Source organism: Alosa sapidissima, chromosome 8 (genome assembly GCF_018492685.1).
Source record: "Alosa sapidissima isolate fAloSap1 chromosome 8, fAloSap1.pri, whole genome shotgun sequence".
Taxonomy (NCBI): domain Eukaryota; kingdom Metazoa; phylum Chordata; class Actinopteri; order Clupeiformes; family Clupeidae; genus Alosa; species Alosa sapidissima.
The window spans coordinates 10,784,211-10,799,901 of record NC_055964.1 but is presented as its reverse complement, the minus strand read 5'-3'; the positions used below and the strand labels follow the sequence as shown (position 1 = coordinate 10,799,901).

Here is a 15,691-nt window from a genome sequence, read left to right as displayed (position 1 = left end):
TGTGAGACAGGTTGTGTCTGAGTATGAGGTTTGAATAGAAGACGAAACCGATGTGCTGGGCCCTGCAGGGCTAAAAGCATTCTCATAATACACTCAGGCAGAGTGCATGTTTAACCCTACAGGAGAGGAGCATAACATGGAGAACCCACCGCCCCAGCTACATCATTATCTCTAAAAAGGAATTCAGTCAAACAGAGACCTGCAGTGTCCCCACAAAACTGTCACCTCAAAATAGAGGAGCCTGTCAAGAAAGAGCTGTTTTTCTCCATTACACACACACACACACACACACACACACACACACACACACACACACACATACACTGAGGTATGCACACAGTCACTTCACCTCACTTCAGAGGGTGAGACAGGTGACAAGAGGTTGTCCAACACATCCGCTCTTCCCCCCGGTAGCCAGCCAGCCCCAGGTCCATTCCCAGCCTCGCCCCACAGCCTCATTATCTCAGTGTTCTAAAAGGGCCCCCTCACTGCCACGCATAACCCCCTGCCACACACACACACATACATCCTCCTGAGCTCCCCACCTCTTAATCACTGAACGAAAAAAAACTGACATTTACATTACTGTCTATATTTCTTTCTCTCTCTCTCTTTCCCCCTCTCTTTCGCACAGTTTGTTTTGCATCCAGCTCTATCTCCCTCAATGGCATCACCTTTTTTGGCAGAGGCTGGAAAATAACAAGCTCCTCTCCTCTTTTTGGAGGGTGTTACTCATCTGCCTGGGTCTTCCTGTGCCGTCTCTCTTAACAGGGCTCTCTTCAGGAGCTGTCAGCGCGTATACACACACACACACACACACAAACACACACACACACACACACACACAAACACACACACACACACACACACACACACACACACACACACACACAAACACACACACACAGAGCTCATGCTTTACACTGCATTCCTATTCAAGATTGAAATTTTAAATTCATCCAGACAGTGTAAGGAAAGCGAGGGAGTGGGAGGGAAATAAAAATCCAGGGACAAAACTGAAAAGCAAAAAGACAAAATAAACAACACAAAGATATCTCCCTGGAGCTGGAGGCATATCGCTGCTTGTGGATTCCTGCTTCACACTATTAACATATTTCACTAAGGCTGAGGAATAGAAACATAAACAAAACAGCCAAAACAAAATAAATCTATAATTTACTTCAACAATGAGCAGTACTGAACCTGTTCAAAATGCATGATGGTGGATGCCTTTGAAAACACCAAACATAAATCATCAATATCTCTTCTGCATTTTTCAAACACTGGAAAGTAAATATTCAGTCATGTAGGATTCAGAGTACCTCCACATTAGATTAAACATTAATTCATCCATCTCTACATACAGACCATGATCATTAAATAGTAATTGGGCACTTCAAGTTGGCTGCTTAATAGTACAGGATAACCGTCTTCCTCCTTACTAGGATGCATTAGTCTGAAGTTGGACCAAACACAATGATTGCACGCTTCTTCAACAACCATTAAACATTTTGGCTCAACGTTATCAGTTGTTGGGATAGTTCCACACTTCCTCCCATTAGAGAAACTTTTCTCAGCTACAGAAACACATTCAAATGGATCCAGTGTTCTGAGAATGTCATTTCACAAAGAGGCTTAGCGATGACTGACGGTAGAGCTTTGAGTACGCAAAGCAGAATAATTCAGAAGTCATCATGCTTAATTACAGAGGCAATGACATGCAGCGATTTGCATTACAATAGAATTGGTTGTTTAAACAAAGACATAAACAGTGCATGGAAGCTATTTTAAATAAGTGAATCCATCCAACTGTCCATCTACATTGCAAGATGAAAACTGCTGACATAATAATGACATATAATATATCCAAACACAGACATATCCAAAGGACATCTTTAAAGAGAGATGTTATTGATGAATGTGCCAAACGCTTGATTTCTAAGGTGAATTAGATGCTAATTATCAATTATGAAATATTCAAAACACAAGGGCTGCCATTATTGAATTAATATGAGTACCCGTTTTGGTGCAATGACAATGGTGTATTTAAACTCCACCTAGTTAAAATTAATTAAATGCCCCCAGTTCATAGTCTGCTGATTAAAAACAAGACCTGTAATGAGAGTTTTCAATCAATGCTTTAATTAGAATGACAATGTCAAATTTGACCAAAGGTTATGCACAGAGTCGTGTACATTTTATCTTCCACTCGTTGGTCCTAATAAAAACAATCACATTGGGTTCTGTCTCACCAACCACCTGTTATGTTCTCAGCACCTGCAGTGCCTGAAGACTGTCCCCTGTGGATTGAGACCCAGCAGACACGGCAAACCCTGTTGGTCTGAACGTGAGGGATAGTCGGCACAGGAGGGGAGGGGAAAAGTTTAGCAAAGTACTACTGAACATGCCACGCAAAGTCACCTGAACCACAGTAAGTCACACAAGCGCCTCATATTGATCTATCTCATGGGTGATGCAGCTGGTGAGAAACAGATTAAATGTTCCTGTGGTCAAAGTGTGTGTGTGGTGTGTATGTGTGTAAGTGAGTGTGTGTGTGTATGTGTGTGTGTGTGTGTGTGTGTGTGTGTGTGTGTGTGTGTCTGGGGTGTGTTAAACATCAGCCAAGGCCAAGGACAACAATCTGTTCTTGCCGTGTGCGCGGCCCACTCACACCACACCCGCTCCTTAATGTGTCCAATAGCGCCAGTGGTCAGGCACCAGCCGCATGCCTTTATTGAGTCGCACCTGTTGGAGGAGGGCCCTACTAAATGAAATTCATGGCCCCTATCTGTGGTATTTACACAGCGTAGCAGACCCACTCTGCAGACAAACAAAGCCTCAAGGTCACCATGTTGACAGCGTGTCCTACACAGGCCTCAATTAGATACATATTAAACAGTCCTCCTCCTGTATTCCCAGAGTGTCAGACCTGAGCACAGATGATGTATGAGCCTCAAGTCCAGATTCAGAAAGGTGGTTCATGATAAGGAAGATTTGCTTCCTGCTTACTGAAACATAGAAATAGCTCAGATGCAACGAGAGGGGTTCTGTACACAACATGGTGTGGTGAGGATAACATCAATTTACTCACCATAAAAAAATGATGTTCCCTATGCAGATTTCCTGTCTGGACAGAGCAGTCGTTTATTGGAATGGATACAGCTTAATTGGAAAATGTTCCTTTCTATGGGCACTACTGCAACTCAAAAATAGTCTCTTTCAGCTTAGCTCCGAGGTGTTTAGATGAGGTCTACAAGAAGTTCACTGTAACTCCACAGAGCCTTGTGTTCCTATAACAGGCTTTCTGTCAGGCATCGCACTTCTAGGACTGCAGACATGATCCTTATCTTGTCTTATTTCAGTTTTTGCTTTTATTTGTGGAAGGGCAGCATTGATGTTGTGGACTCCTTCTCCCACTTGCTGTCTAAATCTTGTGAAATCAAAATGCTGGAACTCAAAGAAACAATATGCAGTCAGTCACTTGTGGGGAGGCTCTCTTGGATTCTCACATCCAGCGAATGCATTTTCTCTGTGAGTACCTTCACAGCAGGACATTACACCCTTTCACGGAAGTGAAAGTAAAAATGTATGTATTTTCATCATTATCAAAACAGTCATCAGCCTGGTCCACTGAGACAGCTCTCAGCAAACATAATGTCGGTATGAACTCCTAAAAGAATTTAGGAGTGAGGAAATAACTGTTCATTTGCAGCAAAGAATTAACAATTAGCCAGGCCCGAGGTAATAGTGTGGGGGGTGGTCACCCTGTACAATGCAATGGATTTCTCCTCCACTTCACAGACCAGTGTTGTTAAAAGCCTTCCAGTGTAATTGACCTCAGGGGCCCTGAGCATCACACAGCCCCCAAACTAAACCACAGTGCATCACACTGGCCAGTCTTAATGAACTCATGATCCAGTCTCTTGTTGAAGACTGGGAAGAGGACAAAAAGCCCATTGTTCTCAGAAGATACTGTTTGGGAACATCTACTGTTGGGAGAAGATTTTAATGGTAGATATCATTCAGCTGTATTTAAGCCTGTGTCACCCTGCAAGGTGTGTGTAGAGCTGGACTGCAGGTACCCTGGCAGAATGAGTAAGAGATAACCTTTTCAGCCGCTCTGCCTTCCTACTATCCGTATGCGTGTGGACTGTGGTCTGGTATTGATTGAACAGGTATCCCGAGCTGTCGACATGCTTGCCCTTTGCGCTCTAATTAGCAGGTCTTGAAAAATGAGCACAATCTCTCTCTCTCTCTCTCTCTCTCTTTCTCTCTCACACACACATACATAGACACTTACACTCACATGCCTACATATGGCGACATAGCACCTCTCAACTCAGCCACGGCACTCGACCTGACACACTGCTTGTCAAAACAAACCAAACCATTTATTTATCATATTAAAATGTTTTTTCTTTCCCCTGTCATGATTTATGTGCATAATGTAGCCTAGCCTTTTGTGGCTGTGGAAGTTAGAAGCACACGTTAGCTTAACTTAGTTAAACATTAGCTTACTGCATGTTAATGTTTTCTCCAGTGGTGCTCAGACCTAATGCAATGCGTAGACCTAATGCTCAGACCTAATGCAATGCGCAGTACAACAAGGTGTAACCGGCTAAATGTGCTATAGTGCATATACCAGACCACTCGATGGCGCCGGCCGTGCAGAAGCATCACGTTTAATTCGTGTGAATCGCGTATAAGAAAACATTGTTGAAACAGTTTGTTAAGCAGTCGCATGAAATAAGGAGACTACAGACAATTCGGTTTTCAATTCAACTGTTAAACTAATAAAGTTCATTTTCAAGGTAATGTGACTGCTATGTGAAATTTCAAATGCTTAGCCTACGCATTGCATTAGGTCTGAGCACCACTGGAGAAAACATTAACATGCAGTAAGCTAATGTTTAACTAAGTTAAGCTAACGTGTGCTTCTAACTTCCACAGCCACAAAAGGCTAGGCTACATTGTGCACATAAATCATGACAGGGGCTAAGAAAAACATTTTAATATGATAAATAAATGGTTTGGTTTGTTTTGACAAGCAGCGTGTCAGGTCGAGTGCTGTGGCTGAGTTGAGAGGTGGGGCTATGTCATCATAAAATTGCCGGCTTCGCACCTACAGGCGTCTACACAGCGAAAGTTAGCCGGCGGTTTCAAAAATTCCCACTTCGGAAGCTGGTTTCAAAAACTCTCGGTTACAGTCTCCTAAACTGCCGGCGTCGTGTACACGCAAGGCGTAACCGATAACAAAACCTCACAGGTTTCACAAAAACCGGCGTCGTGTAGACGGCCCCTAAAAGTAAGAGTAAGAGTAAAAAAGTGAATCACAAAAATGACCAAAACAGACCGCCAAGGAAGCAGGCTTTGATTAGGTGAGGCTGAAAAGGGATGAAAGATAGCTTCTGACAGAACCCATCTAACTCGGCTGCTTCAAAGGAAGGGGCACTTCAAAAACAACACAACATAGATCTAAAATTTACCTAACTGAAAGACATTGCATTTTTCATGGTGCTTAGACACCACGTCAGCACAGTAGGGGGAATATCAGACAGTATAAAGCAGGAAGGGAACAAAAGAAATATTATTGAAAATATGTCTCTGTCTTAAGAACACAGTAGGAGCTCCAACAAAGGCAGAAAGAGGGCTCAGTAATTACATCTGAAAGATGAACAGGATCCTTGAGATTTTCCTCTTCTATTGTATGAAAAGAAAATAATCCATTCTCAAATGTCTAATATCAAAAGAAGCAATATACGCAGCAAGACACTGACAATGTGCTGTTGTAAAATAAAGGCTAGGATCTTAAAACCTGCTCTCTCCCTGAACTACCAGAAGACACATATACACACAGACACAATAGGTGAGAGAGGCTTTTGCCTTTTTGGACCAGATCGAGGGACGTGAATAATCTTGTCAGGGCCAAATCGGAAACCATAGCCAGTCTCTTTGAGCAGTTGGGAAGGTTTTATTGCGTCAGACTTCAGCAAATCGAACCAGTGAGATTCACTGGTTGGTGGGATGGTAAAATGGACATCCAGATATGTGATAAGCCTTTATTTCATTCTGTGCTGTTTTTTTGTTTGTATTTTTTTCTTTCAGACAAACAAACAGAGGCAAAATTACCTGCTTGTTGCATGCTTTCACAGCACACACCTGTGTTTTACAATCTTTGGGGATAATTACAGTGCATGAAAATGCACTGTTCTGTTATCCGAAGTCTTCTTCTTCTTCTTCTTCTTCTTCCCACCAAATTTCTGCGTCTAATTAACTTAAAAAGCTTTAACCGTTTAACGTAGAAACTTCGTTCAAACTTTGTAACGTAGGTCTTGAAAAGGACACGTGGGGAATGTATTTTTCACTTTTGTAAACTTTATACTTTTTGAGATATTAATAAAAGAAACAAGCTTATTTTTCCCCATAGACTTTGCATTAGCACTATGACATCACAATGGACTAATGGACTAATAGTACAGCGGTTAAGCCCTCAAATCAAGGGGAATTGTGCACTTTTTGAAAGAAACATGAAACTTCTACCATAGTTAGGTTATACCATAAGGTTTATTTTCAGATTGGGAGGGAAGTCAAATTTGACCTCTGAGGCCCGGGAGAGGTCAAATCCAAGATGGCCACCAATAATATTCAAAAGTGCCTCACGTTGGAACCAAACACAGTAGAAAAACACTTAAGGTGTCATTTCCCACTAACTTTTGGGTGCCCATTCTGTATCTGATAACTTTGAAACCACCAGAGTTCAAGAAAAGGCATTTATGTAAAGGTCAAGGTAAACAAAACATCAAAATATTAATTTTTTATGTATCCCAATTCATTTCTTTGTTGTCCCTGTATTATTCAGTTATTAGTTGTTATTTGATGAGATGTGTGGCTAATTTCATTTCTTCACAGCACAGAATTATCCACAGGTGACCCCCCTAAACCATTTTCACAGACCACCTGCCATACCACCGCTGGTTAAAAAAACCCTGCTTTAGAGAGTTGTTGCTACAGGCCACAGTACGCACAATGTAGAGAGCACTTCAATCGACATATTCTAACAGGTAAACATATTGACTATGAACAAACAATATTATTACATAATTACATAATATTATTCATGTTGCAAATTAATTTAACCATAGCCAGGAAGGAGTTTTCCTTGGTAGTTAGCTTTTGAGGTAAACATCATGGACATTGATCAAAATAATTATCCTAGTTAAACTAAAAGACAGTCTGGAACATTTATGTGAGCTGAAGCTAGTTTATTGATTGAACAGAGTATATTGTAGATATGTCAGCTTGGTAATGTGAAATTTGTTATGGCTGAAATAGGTAATGTTAACAGAGTAGCCTAGTTAAAAAGCCGGTCAACCGGGCTTGAACACATTTGTAGCTACAGTAGCATGTTAATATAAGGTTGTGTCTTTAATTACTACTAATTCATTACTTCTTACTGTTAAAGACTATCAATTGGGAGATTGTTAGGGCAGGTTTTGTGGTGGACTGATGCTCAATGTTTGTACCATCAAGTACCATGTTGATGAAGGCCAAGAGAGATGGTGGCACAGCCCTCTGCTGGCAGTTTTCTTTGAATGACCCGTCAAAAGAGAAAAATGAGTTAAGGATCTCTTTGCGCACTACTTGTGCTGCTCGCATTAAGTGCATGGCATCACTGTCAGTTTGACAGGCTATCATGAGAGCTGGTCCAATGTCCTTCTCAAAACTCAGGAGTGCGTCTCTTCCGCGTAAATGTGCCCTCAGATGTGGAAGCTCAGAAAGCAGTCGTTCTTTCAATCTGGTGGTGAGTATCCGTTCACCTACAGTAAGACCAAGTATGTATAGTTTAATGGGTGGATGAGTGAATGGTTTGAAGAGGATGAATGGATAGAAAGTTGGATGGAATGTGCCTTATATCCTTGTAGAATGGAGAGACACAGAGAGAGTTGGCCTAGTTAAGCAGAAAGCAGTTGATACAGGTGCAATCTGTTTAACTGGCCCTTTGATGGGTCCTAGTAGTGAGCAGCTGGAAGTTGATACAGGTGCAAATCAAGTTAATTAGTCCATTGTGATGTCATAGTGCTAATACAAAGTCTATGGGGAAAAATAAGCTTGTTTTTTATTAATATCTCAAAAAGTATAAAGTTTACAAAAGTGAAAAATACATTCCCCACGTGTCCTTTTCAAGACCTACTTTTCAAAGTTTGAAAGTTTCTACGTTAAACGGTTAAAGCTTTTTAAGTTAATTAGACGCAGAAATTTGGTGGGAAGAAGAAGAAGAAGAAGAAGAAGAAGAAGAAGAAGAAGAAGAAGAATACTTCGGATAATAGAACAGTGCATTTTCATGCACTGTAACAAGCTTATTTTTCCCCATAGACTTTGTATGGAGACTATGACATCATAATGGGCTAATTAACTTGATTTGCACCTGTATCAACTTCCAGCTGCTCAACTAGGTCCCATCAAAAAGCTAGTTAAACTGATTGCGCCTGTATCAACTGCTTTCTGCTCAATTAGGCCAACTCTCTCTGTGTATCTCCATTCTACAAGGATATAAGGCACATTCCATCCAACTTTCTATCCATTCATCCTTTTCAAACCATTCACTCATCTACCCATTAAACTATCCCATCAATATCCATTAAACAATCTGCCTATCAACATCCATTCAACTTTCTGTATATCAACATCCATTACACTATCTATATTTAACTTTTAAACTATATACTCTGTCTCAGGCTTTAAACATACAATCTGGCTCTACAGATCCTGTTCAACTATTTCCTCTGCCCACAACTGTTTCAAAATAAATGTCCTCACTACAATAATTCACTATTAAATAATTTAACTATTTAAACTACTCAACTATTTAACTGTTCAGCCATTTCAACTGTCAGTTGTTATTAACTATGACTTCTGCCAACTGTTATCAAATAAAAGTTTGTTTTGCATTTTATGTTAATATACAGTATGTTTATATTTTCATGCACTGGTAATTTCCTCGAAATTACATTTTCTAGTTGAAAATATGATTTATGGGAAACTGTGCGTGTTATCGCTGCCGGGGATCAAATCTATGCAGCGGTTGTTTGCATCCTCTCTGCCTGCTTTCATTTGCACAAAGGAAATATGTTTCCCAAAGGAAGATGTCTCAACCCATTATTTTTTCTCTCCAAATTTCATTGGCGCAAAAAGTAAACATTCATTTTTCCCCCCCTCAGATTTCATTTTCAGAATAGCTTGGGGTACACTCTGACCGTACACAGCTCTTTCAGTGTATGAGGAAATAGGAATACATACAAGAACAACAATGTTTGCCATTTCTAAAAGGCACACCAGTGTGATAAATGTCAAAATAGCATAACAGAAGCTTCAGATATTCATGCAAATGGTTGTCATGTCAAGTACCACAAAGCAATGGAGGGCGTGAGTTTGGCCCAGCCGTGGCTGTTTTTAAACCTAATCTCTGTCAGACAGTTATCACAAGCAAGTGTTCCAAACGCCCATTATGTGTAATGAGGTCAGTTGAAAGGTGACGAAGAGAGTAAATATCATCTTTTCCGAGTTGGTGTTTGCTGGCTCCCAGCGAGCTGACATCGGTGCTGGCCTGCTGGGTGTATTTTGGATTAAAAACTTGGCCCATTGTTTGTTTGAGAGATTGCAATACTGAAAATCCTGTAAATCATCTCGCCTGCCACTGAGGTCCAAGCTCCATAAACAAGGCGGCAGAGTCATTATTACGATTACTCCAATGCCAACAGATTTCCCAACTGCCCTGTAATATTGATAACCAATGAATTACCAACTGCTCTACATTGAGGGCTGTAATTCTGTTTGGGTGTGGGTGATTAAGAGTATATCATTACTTGAGTCTTACATGCATTTGTCAACATCAGAGCACTACATTTCACATTACCAGACAAAACAAACAAATTACAGTTATCTGTCTTCTGCTTAAAGAGTTTGATCTGTGCAGTGGCTCTGTTTAATCCTGTTGCTACCACAAGTGGTGGGGAGAAAACATTGCAGAGTTACAGCTCGGAGACGAAAATCAACACCTTGGGGTGACACTTCACTAAACCAAATCAGAGATCCATATTTTAGATCCCCAGACAGAGCAGATTAGAGTCTGCCCTCCTCCAATAATGTGGGTGGTCTATAGAGATGCATGGCTAAGTCTTATTGCAAACTGCAAAGAAGTAGAGAGAGAGAGACTGCAGGGCCATGGCACAGAGGCAGAAACAACATATTACCGTGACACTTCACTAAACAGAAGTGTGTGTGTGGGGAGGGGGGGGTTGTTTGTGTGTGTACATGTGCGGGTTTGCCTGTGTGTGGGGGTGTGTGTCTGTCTTTGTGTGTGGGTGTGATTTTGTGTGTGTGTGTGTGTGTGTGTGTGTGTGTCCGCCTTAGCAAGAGGGAGCAGACAAGGTAAATTGATGTGGTGGAGGCCCCACTTCATTTCCAGCCAGTGATTTCTTTTGTTTGGTTGCAGGCGGAGCGGGCATTGAGCATGCTCTGCTGGGCCTCCTTCAGCTGCCCAGCGTCCAGGTGATGGATGACCATGAGGTACCTGTAGTTACACACCCTCCAGTTCACATTCTGCTTCGCAAAGCGCCCACTGTCCCTCACCGGCACCCCCGCCTCCCGAGCAAGAACGCCCACGTAGGCATCCTCCATAGGCACGGGCGGCACGTCCTTTGCCACATCCACCAGCTCCCGCACCACATCGAGGGAGAGGACGTAGCCGATCCCGCTGGCATACGGCGGGTACTCCTGCTCCCGAAAGTCCTCTTTGGAAACGTACCATTTGCTGCGTTGGTCCCTGATGACCTGCCTTCTTCCCAGCCGGAACACGGAGCCGACGTAGACCCCGGTCCGGTCCTTATTAAACTCTACCAAGTAGCGAGGGAGGTGGTCCGTGTTCACGAAACAGTCGTCGTCTGTTTTCAGGACAAACCGAGAGTCGCAGCTCTCCGCTGCCCACCACAGGCCGTGCATGACCTTCAGGGTGAGGTTACGGTAGCAGTCCACATAATTCCCCAGCAGGATATCTCCATAGTCCTGCTGCTCCTGAGCGATGTGTGGGTAGATGCCCAACTCCACGGGCAGTCCGATGAGGAACACCACTTGCCAGGGGTAGTCCGTGTCCTCTCGCTTCTGTGCCCACGTGCTGCGGATGGCGTCCCTCTGTTCTGAGTGCCAAGGGGCCGACGTGACAAGAATCACCACCAGCAGATCCCTGGGGCACTCGAGTGGCCTCTGATCAGCTCTCTGAAGCTGCTCAAAGCTGATGCCCCTTCCCCTGTGCCTTGAGGGACGCCGATCTGCCGGATGTGTGACCGGATCGCTTCTAGAATCCCAATGCCTTAAAACCACTGGCCCGTCTTGCGTGATAGAGGCGAGCAACCTCAGAATGACCAGGGATGTTAACGCGCTGGCACAGACAAGTCCACAGAATTGCCAGGACAAGGACGGTAATTTCATGGTGGAATGGCATTGAATGACACATCAGAGTCTTTCCACGTGTCCAAAAACTTGCCCTCGCAGTCTATAATTGAGGTGCTTTTCTCATTCATGATATAAACAATCTTCCTAAGACCATTATCAAAACCCAGATCCAATTAGGCCTCTTCAAACAACTCCACATATGGACTCCATTCCTTAATCTCTGAGCAAACCAGCCGGCCTGCAACAAAAGTGAATAATAGAGGTTTATTGATAAAGAGCCTGTCACTCTTTTGGGGGAGTGTTACCATTGTACACAGAGAGCAAATGAGGGTAAACAATGAGAATCTGCTGCTTAACAGCTTGCTGAACTATTGTGACTGTGTCTCCAAACGCTGTGTGACAACACACTTAAAAGAGCTGTGTGCATAAAAATCAAAGCTGAAGCCGAGAGTTGTCGAGAGGGGCAGCTAAAGTTGGGAGAGAATTAGCTGTAGCAATTTTCTCGTCCCTCTGTGATATAATGCAATTTTTCTGATAATGGCATCGGCCAGAAAGCGTTTGGGGTGATTTTGTATTCTGAGGCTGTTATTCCGTTTGAATTCAAAAAGTGCCCTGGACACATTGCCCATAACTAAAGAGCAGGTGCTTTTCAAAAGCGACGCAATAACACCAAGGTGCTCTCTCGGTTCTTCCAAATGCCATTATAAATGACCTTTGGGGCAGTGGGGAGCCACTCTCATTTGTGGCACATGATCACTCTCAACACAGACCTTCTGGAGCTGTGACTGAGAGCTTATTTGATCTCGTTGCTTCAGAGACATAACACCGTTGTTTTCTGAATAGTCTGCCTAAATTAATTTGATGTCTATAATGCCTGAGAATGATGCAACCTTCATGCACGGAGCGTGCATGGGATAGGCTACAGACACAGGAGTGGAGGCGAGTATCAGAGGTTTAAAAATGGATTGTGGTAGGACATAATAAATCACCAAGCCATCAGGGAGGCTATGCCATCAGTATTCAGTGGGGATCACCACAGTATTTCCATTGTGTTTTTTTTTTAGGTCACAGTTATTTTTCAAAATGGACTCTGTTGTCTTAAGATAATATATATATATATATATATATATACACACAACATTTCATGCATAATATTTCATGCAACATTTCATTAGCATTACAAAGGCAGCTTTACCTATGTATCCACAATATCATGCATTATGCATAAGGCTTCTGTAATGCAAACTAAATGTAAACAAGATACTAAACATTTAAAGCTACACAATATACTGTACTTTGGGAAAAGCTGGTGATGCAAGAAACACAGATAGGCAGATGTGAGGGAGTATTTGGTGGATTATCAATTGGTATTAACAATTGTTTTCCCACAAGAAATTATGGGAGAAAGTGAGAGAATGATTTGTCCATACATCGATAACATTAGAATATGTTTACAATGAAACACATGAAGGGATTCTTACCAGGGCATGTATCTAAAGCTCAGAGACGGAAATTATGAGAAAAGTAAACACTGAGTGGTTCCTTACTGGCCTAAGCACCTCCCCGATTGTTAAGCAATAGAAAGGGTTGTCCTTTGAAAAAAAGGACAAGTCTGTATGCATGATCAGTGAAAATAAGCTCAAACGTTTTAAGTTACAAGCAAAATAAATTATAGGTCTACTCCGTACAAATTGCATTGTCATGAAGGATATATTTAATACATTAATATATGAGCCCTATTTTTCCATACCCCAGAAAATGTTAAGTTCATGTCACAAATACTTTCCCTTTCACTGGGGTAATTTTTCCAACATTACAACAGCCTCATTGATTTTAGTGTGACACACTGTGCCAGGGTATCTGTAATGTTTATCAGGGAACCAATGACCTTTGGTTTGTGAGTTGAAGATTCACTAACAGTATCGTTGAAGCATTGCACATAAAAGCTCTCCACACTAGAGGCACCTCATAAGCTATTTTTCCTCCTCTTCACTCACCTTATAATAGATCAACTTCATATATTTTACAAGAGGGTGGACTACACGGTGCATCAGCCATAAATTAGCCTTTAATCGCCTGTCCACTCTTAACTGCCTCTTTCTCATAAAGAAAACTAAAAAAACAATGTCTTTCAACTTGCCTTGCAACAACTGCCAAGATCAAGCCAGGCTGTTGCCCTATCCTTGTATTTCTGAAAGGAGTGGATATAAATTGCATTTATCCTTTATTGGTCATTAAACTACATTACCATACCTTTCTCCAAGAAGTGAATGTCAGCTTTTATCGTTTACATATTTGAATATTTTATTATTGCCTTTGTGGACATTTCATAACCATTCCACCGTGAGATATAAAAGCAATTAAACATCAAAACAACATTCTGATGGAATCTTCCTTTGTGCATTCTTAATTTGACCACTCACTTCCTGTAAATCATTTAGCACATTGAAGTGAATAATAATGCCACTTTGATTTATTCATTAATTGTGGTGGGGCATGGTAAATTAAATGGCTTGAGTGTTTACTTCTCCATTGCGAATAAAAGTGAGTTGCAATGTCCATGAAATGCATATTCATGCTCTTATAAATTATGAATTTACTTGCTAGATGTGAAACATGCCAGACCGAAATTCCATTTGTCTCTCTTAATGAATACACACACATACCTTTTTACTAATTGCTCATAAAAGCATGGTGGAAGCAAGAAAAGTGTAGTTGCCTGAGGTCTCAGTTAAGCTGTTTTGAAGTTGGGAGTTTGTTTTGAATGCTTGACACAAAAAAAAACACAGCACAACTTCTTGCCCTTGTTCACTCCACCTAACCTTTGCTTGAATACAACCAGGGGAGAAGAGAGAGACGGCTGCTGGTGAGTTTTGTCCCCCGACACGCTCCATGTATCTGGGGAAAGCTTTCAGGGAGCTTGAGGATGGGATGCCTTCAGCTAATGAGCTCCAAACTCACCGAGACAGTGTGCGTCCTGTGGAGGAAAGCTCCCAAACAATTGCTTTCCGATTGACTCAGGCCTCATGGAGGCACTAGCATGAATGTGCTGGGAGATGGTCTTTCTGTGTGCTGAAAATAGTGGTGTGTGTGTGTGTCTCCATAGTTCTATTCTTTGAGAGATTAGGCTACATAATGTTTTTCACTAGCGTCAAGGGAATAAAAGTGAGCAGCATTATTAATGTATATAATTTAAAAGGCTGAATGGAAACACACATCTCAAGCATAGTTCAAGGAAAGTGAAGAGAAAAGAGTAGAGGAAGATAATAAGTCTTCTTCAATTTGCACTGCAGTTTATAAAATTAAGACATCCTTTCCCCTTATTCACATCCTCTACCTGAGAATAACTGCACATTCTGGAAATAAATATATATATATATATATATATATATATATATATATATATATATATATATATTTAAAAAAAAATAATAATTATATATATATATATATATATATATATATATATAATTATTATTTTTTTTTAATAATTTGTAGAGGTTTTTGGACACAAACCATGGAATTTAGCAGTCACACTATTAAAGGTAATCTCAAGTTGAGAGGCTACAAGCAGTGAGACTCCCAAGGGAGACTGGGAATTGTACAAATCACTGACATTCCGAACTCAAAGATCAAAGTGAATCCTTGTAGGCCTATATAGAAACTTCCTCCGAGCAACAATCCTTGAGAGCTCTGACATTACCTACACTTCAACACACACTCTTCGTACCCCCATCTGCAAATAAAGGACTTGCTCATAGAACAGAGAGAAACAAAGACATACCCAGAGAATGCAAGCTACAGAATGAGCCACTGCCATGTGAGTGACATTTTACGTCACTATGGATAAGGTGTTCAATCTCAACCTGCTCCTTCTTCTTCCCCTCAGACACCTTGAAGTGTCTCAGTTCTGGCAGAATCACAGTGGGGACATTATATTCAATTACATTCTGCATGCCTGCAAATCTCCCTGAAAATGTCAAAAAGTAAATAAAGGGCATCTTCCAATTCCGTGGCGCCCTTGAAGAAAGAGATTTGGCGGCAGGGGCTACTTTGAAAGTAATATTAAGGCTTATGCACACTGTAACCTTTGGGTCACACACAGGAGGGTTTTGTCCTACTGGCCTGCAAAATAGCTTACCTCAGGTGTACGTCTGCAACAAGAGTCGAGGTGTTGGGTGGACAAGATCACATGCCACGCCATTAACAATGGATCCATTTGCAACGTTTTATTAAGAAGGCT

At 41.5% G+C, this 15,691-nt stretch overlaps 1 protein-coding gene across 2 annotated transcripts; it reads right to left on the bottom strand.

Moving 5' to 3' along the window:
• Nucleotides 1-9,964: 9,964 nt before the first annotated feature.
• On the bottom strand, nucleotides 9,965-15,656 carry LOC121714911 (beta-1,3-galactosyltransferase 5-like). Of its 2 annotated transcripts, none has more exons than XM_042100112.1 (2): nucleotides 15,590-15,656; nucleotides 9,965-11,686 (listed from the first exon to the last, which is right to left on the bottom strand). In XM_042100112.1, exon 2 carries the CDS (start codon nucleotides 11,482-11,484, stop codon nucleotides 10,456-10,458), a length of 1,029 nt encoding a protein of 342 aa, XP_041956046.1. In that variant the 5' UTR covers nucleotides 11,485-11,686; nucleotides 15,590-15,656; the 3' UTR covers nucleotides 9,965-10,455. The 2 variants fall into 2 exon arrangements, with proteins under 2 accessions (XP_041956046.1, XP_041956047.1); XM_042100113.1 differs by lacking the exon at nucleotides 15,590-15,656 and adding an exon at nucleotides 12,930-12,991.
• Between the last annotated feature and the right edge of the window lie 35 nt (nucleotides 15,657-15,691).

What these genes read in the sequence shown, in the direction of transcription:
- LOC121714911 (XM_042100112.1), bottom strand. Translation starts at nt 11,484, where the DNA reads ATGAAATTACCGTCCTTGTCCTGGCAATTCTGTGGACTTGTCTGTGCC.